This window comes from Zosterops lateralis, assembly GCF_965231275.1.
Source record: "Zosterops lateralis genome assembly, chromosome: 6".
Taxonomy (NCBI): domain Eukaryota; kingdom Metazoa; phylum Chordata; class Aves; order Passeriformes; family Zosteropidae; genus Zosterops; species Zosterops lateralis.
In genome coordinates, this window is record NC_139761.1 from 39193253 (window position 1) to 39215906 (window position 22654).

General features: G+C 38.2%; 1 protein-coding gene across 6 annotated transcripts in view; it reads right to left on the reverse strand.

Moving 5' to 3' along the window:
• CKAP5 (cytoskeleton associated protein 5) overlaps nucleotides 1-22654 on the reverse strand; it is a 51142-nt gene that overhangs the window by 6390 nt on the left and 22098 nt on the right. For 5 of the 6 annotated variants that reach the window (XM_083863691.1, XM_083863693.1, XM_083863692.1 and 2 more), the window contains exons 15-40: nucleotides 22325-22435; nucleotides 21051-21143; nucleotides 20349-20534; nucleotides 19336-19430; nucleotides 17944-18001; nucleotides 17737-17862; nucleotides 17262-17398; nucleotides 16923-17097; nucleotides 16285-16398; nucleotides 14075-14203; nucleotides 13291-13485; nucleotides 12511-12646; nucleotides 11710-11798; nucleotides 10776-10886; nucleotides 10367-10492; nucleotides 9564-9713; nucleotides 8950-9153; nucleotides 8121-8256; nucleotides 7344-7537; nucleotides 4887-5059; nucleotides 3567-3740; nucleotides 3021-3141; nucleotides 2151-2330; nucleotides 1526-1713; nucleotides 1053-1128; nucleotides 62-250 (exon numbers count right to left, since the gene is read on the reverse strand). In XM_083863691.1, the coding sequence (XP_083719817.1) occupies nucleotides 62-250; nucleotides 1053-1128; nucleotides 1526-1713; nucleotides 2151-2330; nucleotides 3021-3141; nucleotides 3567-3740; nucleotides 4887-5059; nucleotides 7344-7537; nucleotides 8121-8256; nucleotides 8950-9153; nucleotides 9564-9713; nucleotides 10367-10492; nucleotides 10776-10886; nucleotides 11710-11798; nucleotides 12511-12646; nucleotides 13291-13485; nucleotides 14075-14203; nucleotides 16285-16398; nucleotides 16923-17097; nucleotides 17262-17398; nucleotides 17737-17862; nucleotides 17944-18001; nucleotides 19336-19430; nucleotides 20349-20534; nucleotides 21051-21143; nucleotides 22325-22435 (3666 nt within the window). The remainder of the gene's footprint in view (nucleotides 1-61; nucleotides 251-1052; nucleotides 1129-1525; nucleotides 1714-2150; nucleotides 2331-3020; nucleotides 3142-3566; nucleotides 3741-4886; nucleotides 5060-7343; nucleotides 7538-8120; nucleotides 8257-8949; nucleotides 9154-9563; nucleotides 9714-10366; nucleotides 10493-10775; nucleotides 10887-11709; nucleotides 11799-12510; nucleotides 12647-13290; nucleotides 13486-14074; nucleotides 14204-16284; nucleotides 16399-16922; nucleotides 17098-17261; nucleotides 17399-17736; nucleotides 17863-17943; nucleotides 18002-19335; nucleotides 19431-20348; nucleotides 20535-21050; nucleotides 21144-22324; nucleotides 22436-22654) is intronic. The other variant, XM_083863695.1, reaches the window with a different exon arrangement.

Sequence of the window (22654 nt, forward strand, 5' to 3'; positions counted from 1 at the left end):
AATACTCTAGAGACTGCATGAACATCCAATTTAAAAATACATGACTAGTGATTGCTCTAACCTTGGGCCCTTTCAACTTGCACAGGGTGTGAAGCAGAGTCTTCAATGTCCTAATAGGGAACTCACTCTTACATTGCTTCAGCTTCTCTTTGGGGAAGACCTTCATGAAAATGTGGATATCCAGCAGAATCCGATCCAGATTGATGCTATTAATGGTTTCCGGAAGAAGACGCACCATTCTCCACAGACACTGGAACGAGAGGCTGACTTAAAGCAAGACAACTCAAGAATGAAGCACTTGATTATATAAGGAGAAGTTACAAAACACTATCACTGAGCCACTTCACTCTGCCAGTACATCATACAAGCACACACTGTGTCTGCTGCTCAGGCTATATTTGCACTGGTACCTACTTTCTCTTTGTAACTGGCTGTACAGTATCCAGATCATTCTTTAGAGCTGATGCATAAGTGAAGTGCTGACTTCTCTACCTATAACAGGAGACTAAATGCTTTGTGTGAAGACATTTCAGCAGATAATATATATATATGCTATGTACACCTACACACAGCATAAGTTCTTTAGGTTTAACCTCATTAAGAATGCCTGAGCTGTCTTTAAATCATGCCAGTTACAGAAGGGTGTTGTATGGTAAGAAGAGATCATTCTCATGGTTTCAATGAAGACATTTGCCTGTTTGCTCTGCCTGTAAATACAGATGACAGGATACAAGTCAGCTCCAGCCTGGCACTGTTTGAATCCATAGTACAGTGCAGTACCCAAGCAAACAAGCCCAGCAGGTGACTGTACACCTCTGTATGGAGTTTGTATTACTGTTCACAAGTTTCTACTGTTCACAAGTAAACTATTAACAGGCGTAAAAGCTCCCTCCTAAAGTATCTATATGTGACATCTAATAAGATCAGAATTATGGAAGTTATAAGAAATATTTCAAGTTATGGACACTATTTTTTTTTTAACTCCATCTGTTCTTTCAGGTAAGATGATTCAGACAAACCATGTAAGTTCAAAATCTCTACTACAGGCTTACCTTCATGACAAGTTCTGAAAACTTAGGAGAACTGGCTGTTGCTAGAAGACTGTCTTGGAGCAGAACAAGTAGAGCACTAGAAGGAATAAATTTAAAAAAGGTTACACAGAAAAAGTGCTATATGCAAGAAAAAAAGATGCCAACTCACCACAGAATATCACACCAGAGACTGGGGTTAGTCCAGCAGTTGTGCAACAGCTCTTTCCTTCTTTCTTTGTAGTATATTACAAGAACTTAAGAGATAATCTGCTGAACTTCAAAGCACAAAGAATCATACTAAGCTGGTTTGTTTAGCCTGCCTCCAACTGTGCAGTCAATTTCTGACCACAATCAGTGATAATTCTTTATTAGCTAGCTGAATGATTCTATAGACATTGGTCTTTGCTTAGAAAATGACTAACAAACTCAGCCGTTCAATGAACACAAGAGAACAGGTAAAGAAAAGCAGTAATTATGCAGTTTTCATTACATACCTCAAGATGTTGGTCTGGTCAGACTTCTCCAGAACTTTCACTACCAAGAGGTTGACTGATCGGATGACCTGCTCGCCCTCCTCAAGATCTTCAACCCGAGAATCCAGCATTAATGTAATAAGACCATGCATCAGGTCTTTAAGCACACCAGTGGATGCCTCTCGAGCCAGACTCTCTATCTGAAATAGCTACAGAATGAAGAAAGTGTTAGTTTTCCCTGCACATGATCCTTTAGTATAGGGACTTCTCTAGACTACACCATCAAACCTTGACATCTCCCTGTTTCCCACAAGAGTTAGAAGAGTCAAAACACAAGTATGAAGGAAGTTCTCTACTGAGTGACTTCTGAAAATAATCAGGCCACCAACACGGCACTCAAAACGTAAAGAATATTGACAACATAGCTTAACAGAAGTCTTAGTGGCTGTATTTTGCAGAAGCAGAGACCTTCTTCCCTTCCCCAACTTCTTATTCCCCATCTGCTCTCAAAAGATGCATTGATGAGCAGAACCTTCATAAGAAAGACTCAATAGTAAGCTGACTTAGGTACAGAACAGACATTCCACTTTCCCACAACTTCTGCACAGAAGTTATTTGCTCTTCACCTTATACGGCGAAGTCTTACCGTGATCATGCTCCCAATAATACAGCTGTAAAGTCTGACAATCTCATCTTTGTCCAGCTTCTCATCTGCCATGTGTGTATTGTAGATTAACCGGAGCTGCATAAATGTGGCTATTAGGAACTGGTCAATGTGGCCAGACATAGCTTCTGCTTTGTCCTCCTGTTTGAGCACCTCATCAATCTAAGATTTAAAAACAAAATGCTCTAGTAAAGTCAACATAATGCAAACAACGCAAAATAACAATAATTTAAATACTTTTCTATAGGAAGGGTTTTGCCCTGACCAATCCATTTGCCAAGGCAATTGTATTCTAAGCTTGCACCCAAAATCAGCAGCTAGAGACTTGCATTGCTAGTCCAAACACAACCAATTACTGATATTTTAGAGAACTGTAATCCTATCTTCTACACAAATGAAAACATCAACGCTATAGATTCTGGAATTTACAGCTTTATGAAATCCTCTGGACAAAAACAACTTCTAAGTAGTTAAAGCAACCCTAAACCCATACAAAAACTACAGGGGCAAGACAATCCTTTTGCTAAGGATCTCTAAAACAGTTTAAATTTAAAAGTTAAGTCTCACTGACTTATTTGCTTTTATAAACTCATGGCACAAATAATTTGACAAAACCAAAAATATAACCCAGAAGCACTAATGAAAAAAGCATTAGGTTTATTCTCCATCTTTCAAGTGAAATTTCTAAGGCTAAAGCGAGTCAGATGGCCCCTGTGCACTTAGTTTTGTCATCAGGGAGATTCTGAGCAGAGCCCACGTCACCTGACATGATTGCTCCACCAGAGTGCAACTCATCACCCTCGCAGGCAAAGTCTGGTACAGTGTGATTAGTTGCTACCTTAATTCACTTACCTGTGTGAGAGCCTGGATGCTCGTATTTATATCACCACTGGCGACTTGGGAAATGACGAAGTTGATGGTAGAAGCTGTGTTACTATGCATGTCATCAAAGTGCGGCGACACAGCACGGATTCTAAAAGGTTGAAAACAGGATTCGTTACTTTTTGGAGAGCTACTTTAATATAGACTTAACTGCTGTATTTCAATGACAACTTAACAACAAGGGAAAAGGATTTCATTCTTCACTGAGGATTCTCAAGGAAGGAATCATTCCTTTTACCATGCCTATTGCACTGTTTGTAAAGACACTGATGATGCATTTACAAACTCAAGATCCTCTACCTATAAAAATGCCTAACTAGAACTCATGTCTTTCATTAAAAATAACTGCTCTCCAGATTTCAGAAGAGTACAACCGATCTTTGTTTTGCCATCTCTTCAAGTTACCCTCTTATGAAAACAAGTCTGAATGTAGAAACTTGCACTATCAATTCACCTTCTCAAAATACTTTTTATGCAGCCCTGCTGATTTCTCTTAGGAGTTAAAACTAAACTCACTTGGGCTCAGGAATCAAGACTGGCTCAAAGATGTCATCTAGTTTGTGCTGTACAAGTGCTGGCATCTCACATCTGACGGTTCCATTGTCATTTTCAATTTCATCAAGATCCAGCTGAAATTCCCGTGGAACTGTATGTGCTGTCTCAGAGTGGCTGCCCATGTTGCGATTTTGGCTACAGAAACCAGGAAAGAATTTTACTTTATTATACATAGAGTGTTTATTAACATACACAAGAGGCAAGAATATTAGCACTAGCATCTAGTGGTAGCCCTAACGCTCTCATACTAGCACAGGTTTTGCAGTTTGGAATATATTGAAGCCCCTTAACTTCCTCTGCCTTTCCCCATGTCCTGTAGGCCAGAAGAGCAGCTGCTACTTACTTGCCCTCCTAGTTTCTCTTGTAAACCACAAGATGCCCTGTACTTTTGCTAAGATACTGTACTTGGCTTGAGATAACTAACACAGTTTACAGTACTGTTAAAGGAATAGAACTTTAAAGTTTGAGTGGCTTTTTTTCACCTCTGGTTTTTTAAATAATGGACAGGATGCACATGTACAGAGCGGCCTCACAATATCCTCTGAATCTAAGACTCCCAGCATCCCCATATGACCTATACTGAACATCAGATTTTTCAAGGAAATATTTTAATAAATACTTCTCACCACAGACTTTCATTCCAAAATAATGAGCAGGTGGCTAGGAATAGTTTCTGAGTTTTTTGTTTTGGGTACAGTTGCCCCAAGCTCTACAAGTCACACATGCCTATCCATTTCTGTGGTTTCTGTCTAACATAATTAGAACAGGGTCCAACAAATACCAAGTTTAATGCAACACATTCAAAGTTCTCCCAATATTTTGAACGGTTGCTCAATGTGGAAGTGCCATGTCTGTCTGCAGCTTCATCCACAGTCACCTTTGGCAGAAACCTGTATTTCTGTTTTCTTTCTTTTCCTAAATTCAGAGACCTGTAAATAACCTTGAACTAACCATGGCAAACCCATCACCCTCAGCAAGGGATGGCTAGGACAGAAATTGAAAAATAGAAGAGCCTTGCTACCAAGGAGTTAGTGGGCAGTACTTACATCCTATAAGTGCGATACATAATTCTGTCCATGGAGAAGCAGTGAAAAAAGGCACAAGACCATTTAGAAAGATTTCAAGACAGACAAGACAAAAAAATTTCAGACATTCAGATTTATATTATTTGGCCATTTCTCACAACATGCAGAGATGATGATAGAAGAACTAAAATGACATTGTCAGACATATTAGCACATATACTATGCAAGCCAGAGACCATAATGCAACATTACATACTTGAGTTTGGAGGACATGTCCTCAGCTTGTCCCTTGCGCATCATGCTGGCATTGGCGCTCATGTTCTGAGTACGCTGAGGTTTCTCCTCTACCTGTCTCACTGGAGCAGAAGAGGGTCTCTTGGCTGACCGCTTTATTCTTTCCTCCAGCATGCTCATGTCTTTTTCTGAAAGCTGTAACACACAATGCTTTCACTCAGCCTGAGTTGTATGGGTTTTGGAAATCTCAGTCACCTACAGGATTCACACCGTACTTATTAGTGCCGACTGAAGTTCTCTAACACAAAGGTGGGAACTGTCAATGCTACCTCCTAGAAGCAAACTCACCAGGACACTCTGGATTGTCAGGTGCTACTTCAAGAGCTAATTAACCCATATTGACAAGCTGTAATACAGAATATACCTATTTCTAGCCCACATAATTTCCAAGAAGCAGTCCATCTTGAATTCAAACTATAGTGCTCTCTTGTGTTTGTAATTGTTGCATGTGTTGCTACAAAAACCCCAAACAAAAAAACTTAAATAAAAAAAACCTCACCCACCTTTCCATATTCCTTATTAGCAGACAAGGGAGTGCTTTAACACTTTGGACCCTGCCACAGAAGCTAGAGTCCTTCTGACAGTTGACCTGCTCAATGTACTCATAATTCCATACGAACACCAGATCAGGTAACTTAATGCTCCAGCTCAGACAGCGAAAAGATTCATATTTACCTGCTTATCTACCAGACCGAAGACTACCAATAAAACTCCATCTGAACAAAAGTAGACACTATAATTTCATGAGAAGTACTCTTCAGTATCCCTATGATTTAGAAACCTTCCAGAGAACCCATAGATGGACCATACTGAAGCTCAGAAAATCATGGTTAGAAAGGGCTGAATTATTCAGGTGCTACAATTTTTCCTTTACCTTGAAAATTCAAAAGCAAATGGACTATGTAGAATGAGGCAGAAGCAGATTGCACTCTGAACAATAGTTAAATAGAATGAAAATCTAAAATGTTAATGAAAATGCAACATTAACTATCATGGGAACAGTTAACAGAGAAAATAAGAGTCACATTCAATTTCAACTTTTCAAGAAGCTGGAAGTCAAAAAAAAAAAAAAAAAAAAAAAAAAAAAAAAAAAAAAAAAAAAAGAAAGAAGATCAGGTCAGTCTTGCTTCCCCTGCTTGTCATATTCCAGAAAATACCCATCCAATAGCTTGTATGCCCTATGGCATATACAACACAACAAAGCTGCAAAGGCATTAAAATATCTATTACATTCCTATCAGTTTTAGTGCTGCTAGAAACATTACCGAGACAAAATCTATAGAACAAAACTGCTAAAAATTATCTAACTGCTCTTGATTCAGATTAGAACTCAGTGTACTTAATCTAATATGCACAGTAATTATAAACACAGTGAACTAGCTTTCCATTGCTGGACACTGGAAACTGAGTTTTGCCACCTTTAATTTTTACTGCATTTTAGATGATAATGGCTAAGTATGATTTTCAGAGAGCAATACAGCAGTAATACAAAGTGACACAGTACTGACACTTTAAAAATGAAATTCAATGAGATAAAGCAAGTAAGCCAAACTTACCAAACTTTAACTGCAAAGCAGTTGGATAAGCTGGGCATAAAAAAAAAAGCTGAGGACTTAATGGAGCCCCAACAACTAGCTGTTTTTTGCCAAATAAGTTATCCAAATATTCTCAGTCAGATGTGTTACTTGTACAGTCGACTATAACACAAGTTACTCTTTATGAACAATTTCATCCCCATGAAGGTCAGTGCTTTTATATTTTTTTCCAGTTTTCTTTTTCATTCATGCACATTCAGGTTATACACGTCCCTCTGACTGGAGACAGGCTGAGAGCTGGGGTTGGGAGCATGCTGAAGAGAAGGCTCTAGGGAGACCTCATTGCAGTCTTCCAGTACCTAAGAGGAGCCTACAAAGAATCTGGAGAGGGACTTCTAACAGAAGCATACAATGATAGAAAAGTGGTAGTTACTTTAAAATGAAAGAAGCTAAATTTAGACTGGATTAGAAACTCTTGACCGTGGGAATGGCTGAGGTTATGAAACAGAATACCCAGTCTCTGGAAGTGTTCAAATGTTGCTGCCCATGGCAGGGGGTTTGGGCCTAAATGGTAAGGTCCCTTCCCAAACCATTCTATAATTTAATATATTCTACAACCTGGAATTACCCAAATGGCCATCAGAGGATCTGTGATGCAATAAATTATTTTCAAAACTACAAAATACTCTTGATGCTAACAGCAAGATCTACCATGACCAATCACAAGCAAAATAGTGCTAATCCCCTAAAAAAATGTAAGGACTCGAAGAAAAACCAAACCACCAAACCCCAAACAAAAAAAAATCCCAAACAATCCCACAGACCAAATTAAGCACAGCACCCTAACCCTAAAACCCCCATAAACTTATTGCAGTTATACTGACATTTCCAATCAGCTTGAACACTTGGTCACCATGGACATTGTAGACGGTCACGATGGTGTTCAGCGCAGCATTGCGCACAGTGTTGTCCCGGTCACCAATGTGAGTCGCCATTTCTTTTAAGGCTTTTCCTGGAGTTGGCTGGCAGACATTCATGCCATACGATTCAACCAGACAGCCAAGCTCTTCCAAGCATTCTAAAAGAAGGAAATAACATACGCACACTCAACTTTAAACTGATGGAAAGAGAGCCCTCCTAATTCCTGTGTTGCTTGCACAACTTCAACTTTCACTGTAGAGAACTGCTAATTACAAAGCTGATGATACATATACTCCAGGTGATTTATGGGATCAACAGTAAGGTACAGCAGACTACTTCACAGATACTATCTAAAAGCTGTCAGTCACCCCTCTACACTTCAAGTATCTCCCATAACCATATGTGGGCAATGTTACAAGTTAACATCACATTCAGGTAAACAGTTGTGAGTTTGCAATACTATATTATGTATAGATTTTAACTTTCTGCTTATACCAGGATAACATATTTTCAAAGTGACCAGGGAGTTGTTTTAACTACAAACACCACAACTTTATTATAGACATTACAAGCAATATGATACTACTTACAATTCTAATCCTTTAAACACTTACAAAAATCTGCATAAAATGCCATGTGCACACAAACATCCCACCCAACACTCTCAATGCTTTTCAAGATGCAAACCAAAGCAATTTCAAGTACTTTGCACATGTGTAGTTCAACAGGCCATTTCCCACCTGCACGTTGTTTGGAGTTTTTTGACTTTGTCCCCTCCATGATAAAAGGGAACATCTTGCTGGCTGGATAGATGAGACACATTCTGTTCAGAATGGCACGTACATCCTTACGGATGACATCTTTCGGTTCTCCTACCTAATAGAAAATTAATGTAAAAAAAAATGAAAGAGGGGAAGAAATACAAAATATTTTATACAGTCTCATGGTACTTTTGAATATTCTAAATAGTCTCAGGAAAGCCAGAATCATTCTCAAGGCAAAATCCCTTTTTTGCCAAAGGCTTTTAAAGGGAAATATGCACTACAGAATCATAAAGGTAAGAAAAGGAAACCTTAAAATCATCAAGTCAAACCATTAAACCAACCCTGCCAGGTCTACCACTAAACTGTGTACCTGTCCCCAGGTATCACATCTATATGTCTTCTAAATACTTCCAGTGATGGAGACTCAACCTCTTTCCTGGGCAGCCTGTTTCAGTGACTGACAACCCATTTAGTGAAGAAATTTTTCTGAATATCCAATGTAAGCCTCCCCTAGAACAGTTTGTGGCCTTTTGCTCTCATTCTATTCACTTGTTACTTGACAAGACAATACCAACACCCTCCTCATTACAATTTCCTTTCAGGTAGTTATAAACAGGACTAAGATCTCCCCTGAGCCTCCTTTTCTCTAGGTTAAAAAAACACGGCCTGTTGAATCTCACACCAGCTACCAACTGGATTTAACTGCATTCACAATATATTTAGAATGAACATATTGCAGTGTTTGATGGTATTCTGCCATATTCCTCATGAAAAATAATGTTAGTTTTGGTAAAACAAACTGTACCTTTAGGATAAGATATGGGATAAATGAGGATGCTTCATTTTCAGTGAGGTGATACTCTTCTTGACTCAGCAAATTGAAAAGCAATTTAAGATATTCAAGTGCTTTCATCAAAACACTTGTGTTGGTATCAAAGAACCGCAGGGTAAGCCATTTTAGGATCAAATCCAGGCAGCTGATGACTCCATCTTTTTCACTCTCCAAGTGCTTGAAGGGAGGGAAAAAAAAAAAAAAAAAAAAGAAAAAAAAAAAAGGCTATGTAAATGAAACACACATATACCCTGTTCAACAGGAAAACAAGCTAAGCAATGTCTGGTAAGATGATCTACATTTATTGGAAGATTCTTGGAAACATACATACTCACTTTGAACCTATATGGCTTTCTGAAATTGTAAGAGAAGTCTCTGGTGAGGAAATTTTCACCTTCTCCCTAGAAACACTATTAATACCAACTTCATCATACTAAATTAATTCTACGTATGTTTAGATTTCAACTAGACAGAACAATGACCCCTGGCTCCTCAGAGAATTTCTGTTTGATTTTAACTCAAGCAGTATCTTTCACAGCAGAGAGTAATTCTATCAGCCTCATCTTCTACCACAGATCCAAACTCACCTCAATCATAACAGTCAGTGCTTTGTTGTGGTGCTGAAAGTCTGCATGAAACATCTCATCCTGTAGCCATTTGGCCACACAAGTGGACATCTGAGTTTTCAGCTGTTCAATATATTCATCACGGGGAGTAGTGAAATTCCACTTTAACACCTGTAAAAGGCAGCATTTAGGAACTCACAGCAAGCAATACCTTTTCTTCCTGACAGACGTTGCTGATTGAACATCTTTTAATTCTGCCTTAGACTGTGTTTTTAAAGCTTTCTTATTGTCAGTAAGGAATGAAAAATCAGTGGTGTTTGCTCACCTATTTTTTACATGACAAGTTTTCTTCATATGGACTGCTATCCTTATGCCATTATCTTAATAATTATCACTTAAAGTTTTTGTTTTTAAGCTCCAAACAGGCCTATCTACCAGCAAGTTACAAGTAATATGCATATTTTCAGTAACAGAATTTTCCTACAAATTTTTAAGTGGGGCTACTCAAAATAAGTATATTAAAGCATTTGCAATGTACCCTAGAACTCTGACATTGTACCTAAAAACAATTGACTAAGCTTAATACTTCGCAACTTGAAAAATGTAAAAAGGCCTTTGGCTTTTATGACAGTGCATACTGCGCAAAATTTGAAATCAGAGAGTAAGGCCACTACTGATGTATGAAATTCAACTCAAGAAGCAGACTCCAAGAGATGGACAGTGGCTAATATATGCCCCAGTATGTTTAATTCTAAATGAAAAACTAAATAATGCATTAAAAGCCTCCAGTTCAAAACTTATGAACACATTCTGATTTTTCTCACCTTCAGAGCTTTCTCTTCTTTCATCCTCTGTTCCTTCCCATTTGGGACAATGATAAAAATAGGGCCTGATTTATCATCATCTTCCTTGAGATTAGGCTTGCTTAGCACCTTCTTTCCCTGCACACCCTGAAAGAGGCAAGGCATTAGCAGGCAACACAAGCCATATTTATGCCTCAGTCCCAGCAACTGCAAGCGTTAAGATACTTGCCACCCTCATGCTGCCCATGTGTGCAAGAGCCAGAGAGAAGCTGAAAGGAAAACGTTGATTAGAAGTTTAAAAGTGTGTGCTCAGCTGCTGTGGAAGCACTACCCATGACAGTGTGCACAGTAGTAGCCTGTGAACTATGACACATCACTCTCAGCCAGTGTGCTAGTCACCCACACATATCCCTAAAACCCAACGTGGTACCTGTTTGACAGACTGGCTCTTTGTCAGACTTGAACCGCCCTTGCTGAGGCTTGTATTAGCTTTGGACAGGCGGGCATTACCCTTGGACATATTGCTATTAACATCTGACTGCTGTAAACAAGCCACAGAAAAGTCTTTGCTGTGAATGTGTTCGAAGGTTTGGAATGGAAACTCTTAAGAGTAAACAGCTGTCTGACAACAAAGGTGTTTACCAGCAGAGTTCTGACAGAACACTGCATCGACTTCAGCAAACCTAAATATCCTTCAAGGTTTGTTTTGCTTATTCTTGCCACAAATGTGGACTTACATCAAATGTTCTTGTTACAGCACTACCTCAGACAATGGAGACAACAGGACTGTAGAACAATTGGGGTTATTTTGAGTTACATGCATAGGACAAACTTTACTAGTAACAGCAAAAAAAGAAATAAATTACTGTAACACAAAACAACAGAAAAACCTAACCAAAAATTGACTGTAATCAATTGAGATTATTATGTTTTTAAGCATACTCTTTCCCTTTTTTCACTTTTGATTGAGAATTTTTTACCCTTCATATTGTAAGGCAAAGATTAATTTCTTTTGATGCATGGGTTCGAAATCAACATTCAAGTGTAACACTGGACCTGGAATGGTAAGAATGAATTCTCAATAGCACAAAATCAAAGAGTCAAGAAAATTTAGAACAGAGTGAGTTGCTCGTAAGACTGATTTTTTTGACATTACAGACTTTAGGAATTAAATAGATAATGACAAAAGCAGTGATCAGGTGAGTGATATGGGAACACCTGTCATTTCAGAGTTCAGACAAGCGTGAAGATTTTTAATAAAAGTTGTCCCTACCAAGGACTACACTCTTCTATCTATAACACATTAACAAAACACAGCTACTAACTTCATAAAACTGATTTTACACAAAATGCAAAAACCATACCTTAGTTTTAGAGGAGAGTCCTCCTGCTTTGGCTTTTTTGAGATCAGGCTTGGATTCCATGGTATTAGATCCCAAATCATCAGCAAATGCTGGAAAAACAATAGACCATTATAGTTATCCAGAAGCCCATTTTAGGTGACAGTTTCCTGTTCTTAGGACATAAGAAAAACTGTGGATACAACATCATTAACCACACATATGTCTGAGGATTTTAGATCCACTGAAGTCATCCCTTAAATTCTATGTTAGCATACGAAGTTTTCTTAATTAAGATCATGGTATGTCAACCAATTTGTCATTTTTCAAAACAATTAAAAAATGCAGACATGTATACTGTGCAGGCTATGTCTAGAGCTATAGTTGCACCCGGCTTGAGCAGGGTCCTGCCCTAGTAGGCAGGACTACTTCAAATCAGTTGTCCCCTAATCCCACCACACAAGCATTCTGGTAGTCCCACACTGAACTACACTGAGGAAATAGTCCAGAATAATACAAAAAAGGGAAAACATAAAAAAAAAATTAAAATCAGATTAGTATTAGAAAAAAAACTCCCCCTTAAGCCTAGCTTGGTTTTAGCTTCAATACCAAGTAGATATTTTCAAGTTTTCAAATAGCAGCTGACAGATGGTTGTGTGGAAACACCCTCCTACACTGGAAGCTGATTCAAATGCAAGAAAGATCAGAACTCTAACTATGCTGAATACTTCTTCTCCAGCTAAGTATGTTTATTCATCTGGCATGCCAAAAAGCTTCAAAATCCACCATTTTCTCAGTCATTTCCCAAAATGTCAGAGAGGTTACCTGATGCAGGTTGGAATTTGGCTGGAGCTGCTCCTCCTACCGCTCTGGAAGATGCTTTAGCAGGAGGAGCTGTTTTGGCTGGCATGTTGGCTTTGGCTTTCTCAAGCATGGCCAATACCTGGTCTTTGGAAGTTGGCTAAAGAACAAAAAGTGCAAAAAAGAAATGATGAATTTAGTAATGCCTATACTAATCTTTCCAATACATGCTACAGTCAACAAAAACAAAAGTAGCTTGAAACAATCCATACTTCTGTTAAGCATCTTAGAGGATGATCATCTTAAAACATCATTGTTCTCAGATACTTTCGTTCTGAGTTAAAACATTTTTTGTTAAAGTTTCTTCTGCAAGATCTATGGGAAATATGTAAACCAGCAATGTGTTCTAGGTGAGTGGTCTTTGGATGTCAGTGGAGTGCCTACTCAGCACGCAGGGGTCCATAAGCTAAAGCTAACTGCTAGACATCATGTTAAAGTATGAGTACAACAGCATGAAGTGGGACAGGAGCTGGTATGGAAGCTATCTGCAAGTAGATTTTTTTTCAGAAGAAAAGCAGAGCAAATAAATATCAAGCTCTTGAAGTAATAAGCCTGTAATGGCAGTAATCATTTTGAAGCAGAGAAAGCTCTAGCTCACAGCTTCTGATTCTATTTTCAGTCTCCCTGAAAACACCCAGTGCAGACAAGCTTACACAGCTCAAGACAACAAATCATGAGACTACGAATAGGACTTAATATTCACTAATTCAAGATTGCACAATCTAATCTTTGTAAGAGAAGTACCTTCAGCTTGCCAGTGGCCTTTGCCATCTTCTCAAAGCCAAGATGCATCATGAAGAACGGCAGGGCATCCTGTGCCTTTTTGCGCACATCCCCATTTCGATCTTCAAGGCAGGAGTACAGGTGAGGCACACACAAGAGTAGGTCAGAAGGAACAGAACGGAGGGCAGGCAGTTTCTCAGCCAACCAACCAAGAAGCTGAAAGGAAGTTTTAAAATAAAAGCTTTTAAAGAAGTGTTCACAGTGGTGTGTGAGCCGTGAGAGTCTGAATAGTAGTCCTTCACATACCATTACAATCTAAAATGCTAGTAGGAAAAATCCACCCAAACATTTTTCAGACGAATATTCTTGAACATCAATTTTCATATCAGCAACTTCAAAAATTAAAATTTAAGTACAGCATGTTAACACACAACTATCTTAAAACTTTAAGCCTGGTCTCCCTTGCAGGCTGTTTCCTCCTTTTGAAAGGAACAGAATTCCAGCCACTCTTTTTAATGTCTCTAGTTCTGTTCCATGGTGAATTTGAGGGAACACACTAGCTCTTAAAATGCTAATCAAAACAGACAGAAGTTTGATTTCAGAGGCCCTGAACTCTAAATAACAGCTCTCATGCAGGAAGAAAGCTTGTTACTAGCCTTTTGACGTTTAACAATTTTGTGTAGAGCTACTTGTTTTCCAATATAATGCTAGCACTGTGCTATTTCAGTCTGCACCAATAGAGTCCATAGCACATCCGGTTATTCTGATTTGACACACACAAGAAGTTTACTTGACAGAAGCCTACCTCTTGTCTTAGGAAAGGATTTTCTTTTTTGAGCTCTTCAGACAGGTCTTCCCCTTCCAACCACTCTTTCATGCCAGTTTGTTCGGCCCAGGCATTTACAGTTGCTAGTGCAGCAGCACGAACGTTATTCTGCAGAAAGAACAAGATTTAAAAAGAATAAACCTGAAGAGAGGTCAGACAATTATGACAGAAGAAGCAATGGCCATCCTTCCTATGAAAGCAAAAAGCTTCCACATCGCAGGCTTTGAAATATTTTTTTATTTGCAGCTTGAGAATAATTTAGTTTCAGTGATGATATCAGCCACAGCAATCTCCATATCAGACATTATACTTATCTACCATAACTTTTTAAAAATAAGTTTAATAAAGAGGGTGAAAGGGTCTCTCTAAAATTACTTTTACATGTTACCATTCATTGATGACAATTCTGGGAGTCAAACTCTCACAGAAGCTAAAAATTAATGTTACTGACTTATGTAGTGCTTAAAATAGACTGCACATTCATAAATCAAGGCAAGTGGATTATGGAGCCTGCTATTAGGGCACTCTCATTTAGGATACACATGAGCAAAAGTCAAATCAGGAATGAAGGAGACCTCTAACTCCTACTGATTTCCATCTTTAGTATTTTTTCCAAGCAAAATTTAGAACACCACCCTTTTTTAAAGCAACTATATGAAGTTATGAGAAGCCAGATGGAATATTTAACAATCATGGGTTCCTTAAAATGTTATCAGTCTAGACCTGACTGTACATACAACCCTCTCCTGTAGGCTGAACTTCTGAGGAACGCTAATAACATAGCAGACTCATTTAGATAAGTATGAACCATATTAAATGTAGAAGTAACATGCAGGCATATATGTAAACAAGGAGTCAGCATCCTTGCTTTACCAACTTCTCCTATCTTCCATCTCATTGAGGACAAGAAATAAATCATGTGCTGCATATAAACACATGCCTCACCAGCCTCTCTGACAAGGCCTTGGCTCCCATCACCCAAATTTATCTTCACTCATGCTTCAAGCTGATTATTTTCCTCAACTATTCAGTGGGTCCATTATAAACATATTGAAGTTGAACCCAAAATGGACTACTCTCATCTTCAAAAACAAATTTGATAAACTAGTTAAATCTTGTAGTACTTAAAAAAAAATTACCACTGTAAGCGTGTTCAAACGAGCATACAATCTTCTGTCAGCATTACAGTGCTTACAAGTTATGTCAGTATTATGCATTTCAGTAACAGTTCAAGTTAATCACAATTGGTCTTATCCTTAAACCACAAACTCTACTACTAGTCTGGGGCTTTGAGTAACCTGGTCTAGGTGGAAAGTGTCCCCACCTATGGAACTGGGGTTGGAACTAGACAGTCTGTAGGGTTCCCCTCCAACCTAAAAAGTTCTATGACTCTACAAAAGGAGATTGCTGCTACCTCAGGATAACTGGTGAGTTAAAAGTATTTAACAGTCACATAAAATCTCAGTTCTTGAAGACTCTTTAAGAGAAAACAATTTGAACCAGGAGCTTTTTACGTAGCCCTAGAACCTGTCTAAGTCCTTCCATTGTTTGGGACAGGTAGCTCCAGCTTGTGCTCTTTTTTCTACTCACATTCTAAGCAGAGACAGCTGAAGTATGCCATCTTTGGTAGTTGCCCATGACTTATGGCACAAAATACTGGCACTTTCCCAAGCCTCTTTACCCATTGCTCCAAATAGCTCTTTCCCATGGTCCCAAGCTTGACTTTGACACAGCATCCTGGCAAACTCGATGCTGATGTTATTTATACAAGCTTCAGTGTCAGTTGTGAATGTCCTATGTCTACCTACAATTCAAAGGTCTCCTACACAGTGACAAAGACAACAACAACGACGTATACTGGAATCCACAGTGATACACTAAGAATTCTACAAGCAACTTTACCAAGCAAACCTTGGTTTAGCGTCTAAAATAGTGTACTTTCAGTAGCAGAATTATGCATATAGTCACCACATTAATTTAAAAGCCAGACTGTTTCACTGGGTTTAGTTACAAGGAGGGGAATACACCTGAATATACAATCCAGATATATACTTTTTATGAATATTGTCATTCAGGCAAGAACCTTTAAAAAATAACTGGTAAGTTTCCAAGGAAGTTTTAACTACCATCCACCTTTCAGGCATAGCTTAGATACACAAAAACCAAAGAGATCTTGACATCTGTCCTACCTTACTATCTCCCAGGACTGTAATGACAGGAATCCCCAAATTTTTCACATACTGTTTGATATTGGGGCCCATTGCTGTTGCTAGTTGCTGAAGAATGCTCAGTGTTTGTTGCACCTGCACATAAGGAAAAAAAAAGTTTTAAATAGAACAGTGTTACAAGCATTTGTGCAAAAACTCCCACTTATACAGGGAAAAGGGACACTGCTACATATTAAGCTTTTACTTTAGCATGCCTGCTCAATGACACCTATTCCAGCCTTCAAATTCACCACACTGAAAAATAAAAAATACTTCCAATATTCTGAGCAAATTAAATTTCAAGTAAAAATATTTTCAAACAAGGGACAATTCGCTTTTGTTACAAATGAAGCAATTAGTCAAATTCTTTCAAGATGTCCTTATATTACATTCAGAGTAAAGATATATTTTCCTTCTTTCAAAGCATTTTTAAATGAAAAAAAGGCAAGTATTCTTAAAATAGGCAAATATATGATGTGGAAACACACAGTTCACCGTGTTCCAACTGTTGATTTAATGACATTTAAGGAGACAAGATAGTAATAAGCAAGGTTCAGAAATCATAATTATCTTAAGTTTTAAGCTGGAAACAACTGAAACAGGATTCTGAAAAAACATACCAAGATTTTATTGGAGTCATTGAGACGACCCTTCAGAGCAGCTGGAAGCTCTCCTATGTTTGGTTGTATGAACTTTGCTTCATTTATTATGCTTGTCACTTCATCTAGACCTTCCTTTCTGATCTTCCAATTTTTATCCCCAATCTTAGCCACTAGTTCCGCTGTGATCTTATCACTACAAGAGAAAAACAGGTAAAATGCCCGTTTACTTAGTAATATCTCTATTAGTATTTGTGTGCTTTAACACCATAGGTTTAGAAATGCTTAGAAAGCATTTATAAATGCAAAGTTTTGAATTGCAGTGCAAACGAATCTTCAGGTGCTAGAATCCAAACCTACCCAATATCTGTTCTTGGCAAGAGATCCACAGCATCATTCCCAACCTCCTCCTGTTCTTCCTCTTCACCATCATCCCCTCCTCCCACACTGTGTCTGGAAATGCCACGAGTTGGAGCTGGTGCTGTCTGTCCTTGCATCTGCAAGCAACACAAAATCAGAAACGACAATTTCACAATTTTTCATTTGACATTAAAAATAAAACCACTTGTATGATATGAATGCACTGGCTCAGGACAACAGACTTCTAAACCATTACACTATTCAAACACACCCAGGAACTTTAAAAGTTCATAATGAAAAAAATACTATTGGGATAGCTACACATAATGAATTTGCAACCTTTCTGCATCATTTTAAAGAATCTGGTTCAATGACAAGCTCAAGGGTTAGACCACAATATTACTACAAACTCCTGCTACTAAAGTTTCAAAGTAGCTTAAATGACACTTGGTAGAAAGAGAGCTCCACTTCATACCTTTTCAAATTCTGCATCTATCTGGGAGAGAAGGGCTGGCTTCTCATCTTCAAAAAACATTCGCAGAGAAGGTCCCACATAAAGATACATTACTCCCAGCAATGTAATGGCAGAAGTCCTTACAGCCTGCCAGAAAGAGGAAAAAGCACTCAGTTTCCAAATTAAGGACTGATAATAATTCAGGATTAGGATTCTAAATTTACTCACTGGGTTAGTTGCAGCAAGAGCTGTCTTCACATTACTGATGAAAGCTTTGACATTCAATCTGTGGAAAAAAGATGTCTCCCATAAATAAAACACAACACAGGAAACAGCACCAACAAACAAAATCACCACAGTATGTTAAATAAAAAAGATACTCCTAGACAGATTTACACAACTAACTTCGATGCAGAAGACATGTATACTCATAAAATATCATCACAGGTACAGTGTAGATAGAAGTTGCTTAAATAACTACTGAAAGATCAGTTTGGAGAAGAGCCTACTGTGAAAATAATCAGTAAACAATTTATATCAAAGCCTACTATTATCACAGCTGGAAAGTTTCTTAAACTACATAATCCCATGTGGCTGCTAGGACTGATATATTGAGGAATGAATCTAGAAACATTTTAAGTACCTGAAACATAACTACACAATAAAGGTGAGAGTGTATTATTGTTGTGGTGGGTCTCTTTTTTTGTTAGTTAGTATAATGATTTTCCAGAAAGAGGCACAATTTTCAAAAGGATATTTACAAGTGAAATAAAGGAAGGTTTAAATTCCTGAACCTTCTATATTATTTGTGCAATCTCACACACTGCTGTTCCAGTAACACATTTATACATACTACCATGCTGTAAATGTGTATTTTTTTGGGAATTTACTAAAGAAGAGTTTATTTCCCAGACTTAATCAATGTCACTATCCATTTAAAAACCACAAAATATCTTAAGACAGCCATAGTAACTGCCCAAGCAGACAAATAAAATGATATTTGAAGTTTTCCTTGCTTAGAGATTTTTTTTCTGAGGACAAAAAACTCTATTACATATGTTTGACCACCTTCATTTAGAAGACTAGTGATTAAAAATTAAGGCATGCTATCCCTGGTTCTGATGGAGAATTCTTACTCTCACAATGCTAGACATAGTAACAGCTATTTTGTTGGCTAAAACTTCATCCACCTGTAATCAACCTCAAAACGTCTCCCAAGTAGATTAACAGGCATGCTGGTATGTACTCTTCTGTAGGTTGTCAGATTCAGTTGCTGTGTTTTTTAACTATAAAATACAGTGGTCCACCTGGATGCAGGTGTATTCAAGTAGAAGTATAACATACATGCAATACCACAGCTCCGTGCCCAGCCCACACCTATAAGTACCTTAAGACAAAAGCTCTTCAGAAAAGATGGAGTGATGAATAAAGTAGCTAGAAGTGCAATCACATTCTGTAATACTAGTAATGCCAGATACTTTCAGTTATATACTTAAGAGCAAGAAGAACATGGCTAGCATCAGAGTTTAAGGAACTAGAGTTCAGATGAACAGAATCCTAGTTCCAGATTAGAAACATTTTCATTTAAGTTTCTCTCACCAATTTACTTAGAAGACTTACCCAGAAAAGCCAAACTCTTTAATTGCATTTGAAAGCCAGTTCAGAGTTTCTGACTGGTTTTTAGGATTCTTCTGAGAGAAAGCCATAGCCACAACCTGGAATAGAAGAGAGTTAAGTGTAAACTTTCACTGGAAACCAGATGACAAAACACTAATAATGGAAATCTGAAGAGGTTCAACAAGGCAAGGTGTTGCACCTGGGTTGGGGCAGCTCTTGAATCAATACAGGATGGGGGATGAACAGAGAGAACAGAGAGAGAGAATTCAGCCCCTCCAAAGAGGCTGGACATGACCCAGCCATATGCACTCAGAGCCCAGAAAGCCAATGGTGTCCTGGGCTGCACCAAAAGCAGCGTGGCCAGCAGGGTGAGGGAGGGGATTCTGCCCCTCTGCTCTGCTCTTGTAAGACCCCACCCACAGTGCTGCATCCAGTTCTGGGGCACTCAGCACAGGAAGGACATGGATCTGTTGGAATGAGTACAGAGCAGGGCCACCATGATTAAAACGATGGAGCATCTCTCCTATGAGGAGAGGCTGACAGAATTGGAAATTTTCAGCCTGGATAAGGCTCCAGAGTGATCTTGTGGCCCTTCAGTACTTGAAGGAGACCTGCAAGAAAACTTTTGAAATAGGTATACAATGGATGGACAAATAGGAATGGGTCTGAACTGAAAGAGGAGTTGTGGCTGCCCCACTCCTGGAAATGTTCAAGGCCAGGTTGGATGAGGCTTTGAGCAACTTGGTCTAATAGAAGGTATCCCTGCCTATGGTGTGGGAGGAGGACCTAAACCATCTTTAAGTTCACTTCCAACTCAAACCATCCTATGACTATTTTCAATTTTAGAAGAATATATATTTAACTGCTGCCTCAGGAAGCATCTTGAGAGCAAACAAATCACTTTCATGCAACAGAGAAAAATCAAAGATTTGGGATTTACTCCTCAGATTGAAATGACATCCTACATATTATTTCTGATTTTATTTACTGAAAGAATACCTTTGCTGCTCACTCACCTGCTCAGCAGTCCACGGCAACTGACATGCTTCTGCTATTGCTGTCATAGCCTCTTTTGCATTAGTTCCACATTTCACGTCACCAACCTTGTCTACAAGACCATCCAGCACAACCTGTGCTGAAGTTTTGGAGAAGTTCCCTTTCTGTGCAATCAATGCAACTATATGCAGTTTCATCTGCATCACCTGAAATGTCCAAAACAGCAAGAAATACTTTGTGTATTTTAGACTGATTTTTCTCATTCTATACATCTATAGATACATATAAAAATTATATGGATTTGTGGGTAAATACTAACATATGCACAAAATTAGACACACAAATGTTTTGTACACACACACAAGTATTTTGTGTGATTATACACAAAAACTGTGTTTACACACAAATATATACTATTACATATATTACACACAATCAATAATACTGGGCTGTCATTATCTACTTTTAGAACTTATATGCACACACATGCTTATATATATATGCACATATATACATATACATCTAAAGACAACATTTAGATACCTTAGATGACATCTAGAGTCTCAACTCTCAACAGAAATAAAATCCAGTTTGAGAGTTTATATTGATTACAGATAAAACTGTGGCCACAGTGTCATATGCACTTACAGTCTTTCAGCTGGAAACTACCTTACTTTAACAAAAATGGACTATTTTGTTACTGAAGGATAATGTATTATTACCTGAAAATTTGTTTCCTTCCAACCCGGTTTCTTGGCCAGCATTCTTACTAGGGCTTGGCAAGGCATTTCACTTCTTTCCATAAGCTCAACAGCCTAAAGGACAAACATTAAAGTTAACCAGTGGGTCACAAATTATACAAAACTCAAACAGAAATTCGCAACTGTCCTCAAAATATTTTCTTAATACCGAGTTAAATTACAGAAATTCTCAGCATAATAATTTACCTGAAGAGCCACTTTTACAAGAAATCTGAAGTACTGAGCCAACGTTTAACCTACAGCATTCACAACACTACTCCTTTAATGTTCTTTGACAAATGTCATCAACACTCACTATTGGCCATTCCAACCCTAAGAATTTAACAATTAAAAACAAACAAACAAAATTCCTGAACAACCCACCTGCTCCTCAAAAAACTGCTTTTGTTTTTAAGATGAAGTATATTACGCAGCTTTCATGTTAGAATGTTGACTACACAGCAGAGATTAAGGGTGAACATGATCTAAATATGGGGTTTAGATGTTAGGTTTATTCATTCAACTGAAATGGCAAAATTTTAATAAAGCAGGCTTCTGCATCAGCATTTCAATGTAGCCAGTCATCATTTCCTAACTGAAGTTAGTCACTTTTCCCACTAAAATATTAAAAGCTCAGTCACGACTGTACTGGTATAGTAGTATGAACTACTTGTACATCTACAGTTGAAGCTTTTTTGAATGTGAAGTCTCAAAGGTCTCCTGATAGATATCATATGAGGGACATTTGATGCTTTTTTTTGTCTGTGATGACATGAAGCACTTTCCACTAGCTGTGAAGAGTGCTAGTACTATCTAAGCCTCTAAACACAAAAATTTTAACTGGCAAGTAGTTGATTATAATCAATTGCTACCTAAGACACAAACAGCAGGAACTTATTTGCAATACATTTGGCCTAGTTGTTGCAAAACCCTCTGTTTAAATCTAGCTATCTTTGAGACCAAGCTTTACAATTACTTGGAATTTTAAAGAGACCTCCAAATATTCTCCATCAAAATACAAGTATTTTTGACAAAAGCACAACAATCTACATTAAGGTGAAATACATACTCCACTACTGTTATGGAATTTAAACCATATGAGCCACTTGACTTTTTCAAGTATTGTTTAATCCATCTGAAGTGCTGACATACAACTACAACTAAGTATTTCAGGAGACTTACCAGGCCTAAAGAGCTGAAGAAATTATTACTTGTTTTCTCTTTCCCTACTGCCTCTCTTAACTGTTCCAACGTACCTTCTGAAACTCCTCCATGCAGGCAAGCCTCTCTTTCCAGTTACCACTGTCCAACTGCTGGATACAAGAAGCTGGAAGGACAGCAGCAGCTTTCTCTTCACATACTTCTATCTGCACACAGATCACAGCAAGGTTAACACTCCACCATATCCCTTCAGAAGGGGGCAGCAACCTTAAGGACAGGTAATATACTGGACTGACCCCTGTACTGTGATGCATTTACAAAATAGGAAAAGGGTTCTGTTGCAGATTGAAAGATTTTTATTATGGATTGTAGTTTAGGGGACTTATGGGTTTAGAAAGCTGCTAAAATTGCACTGCAACAGAAAA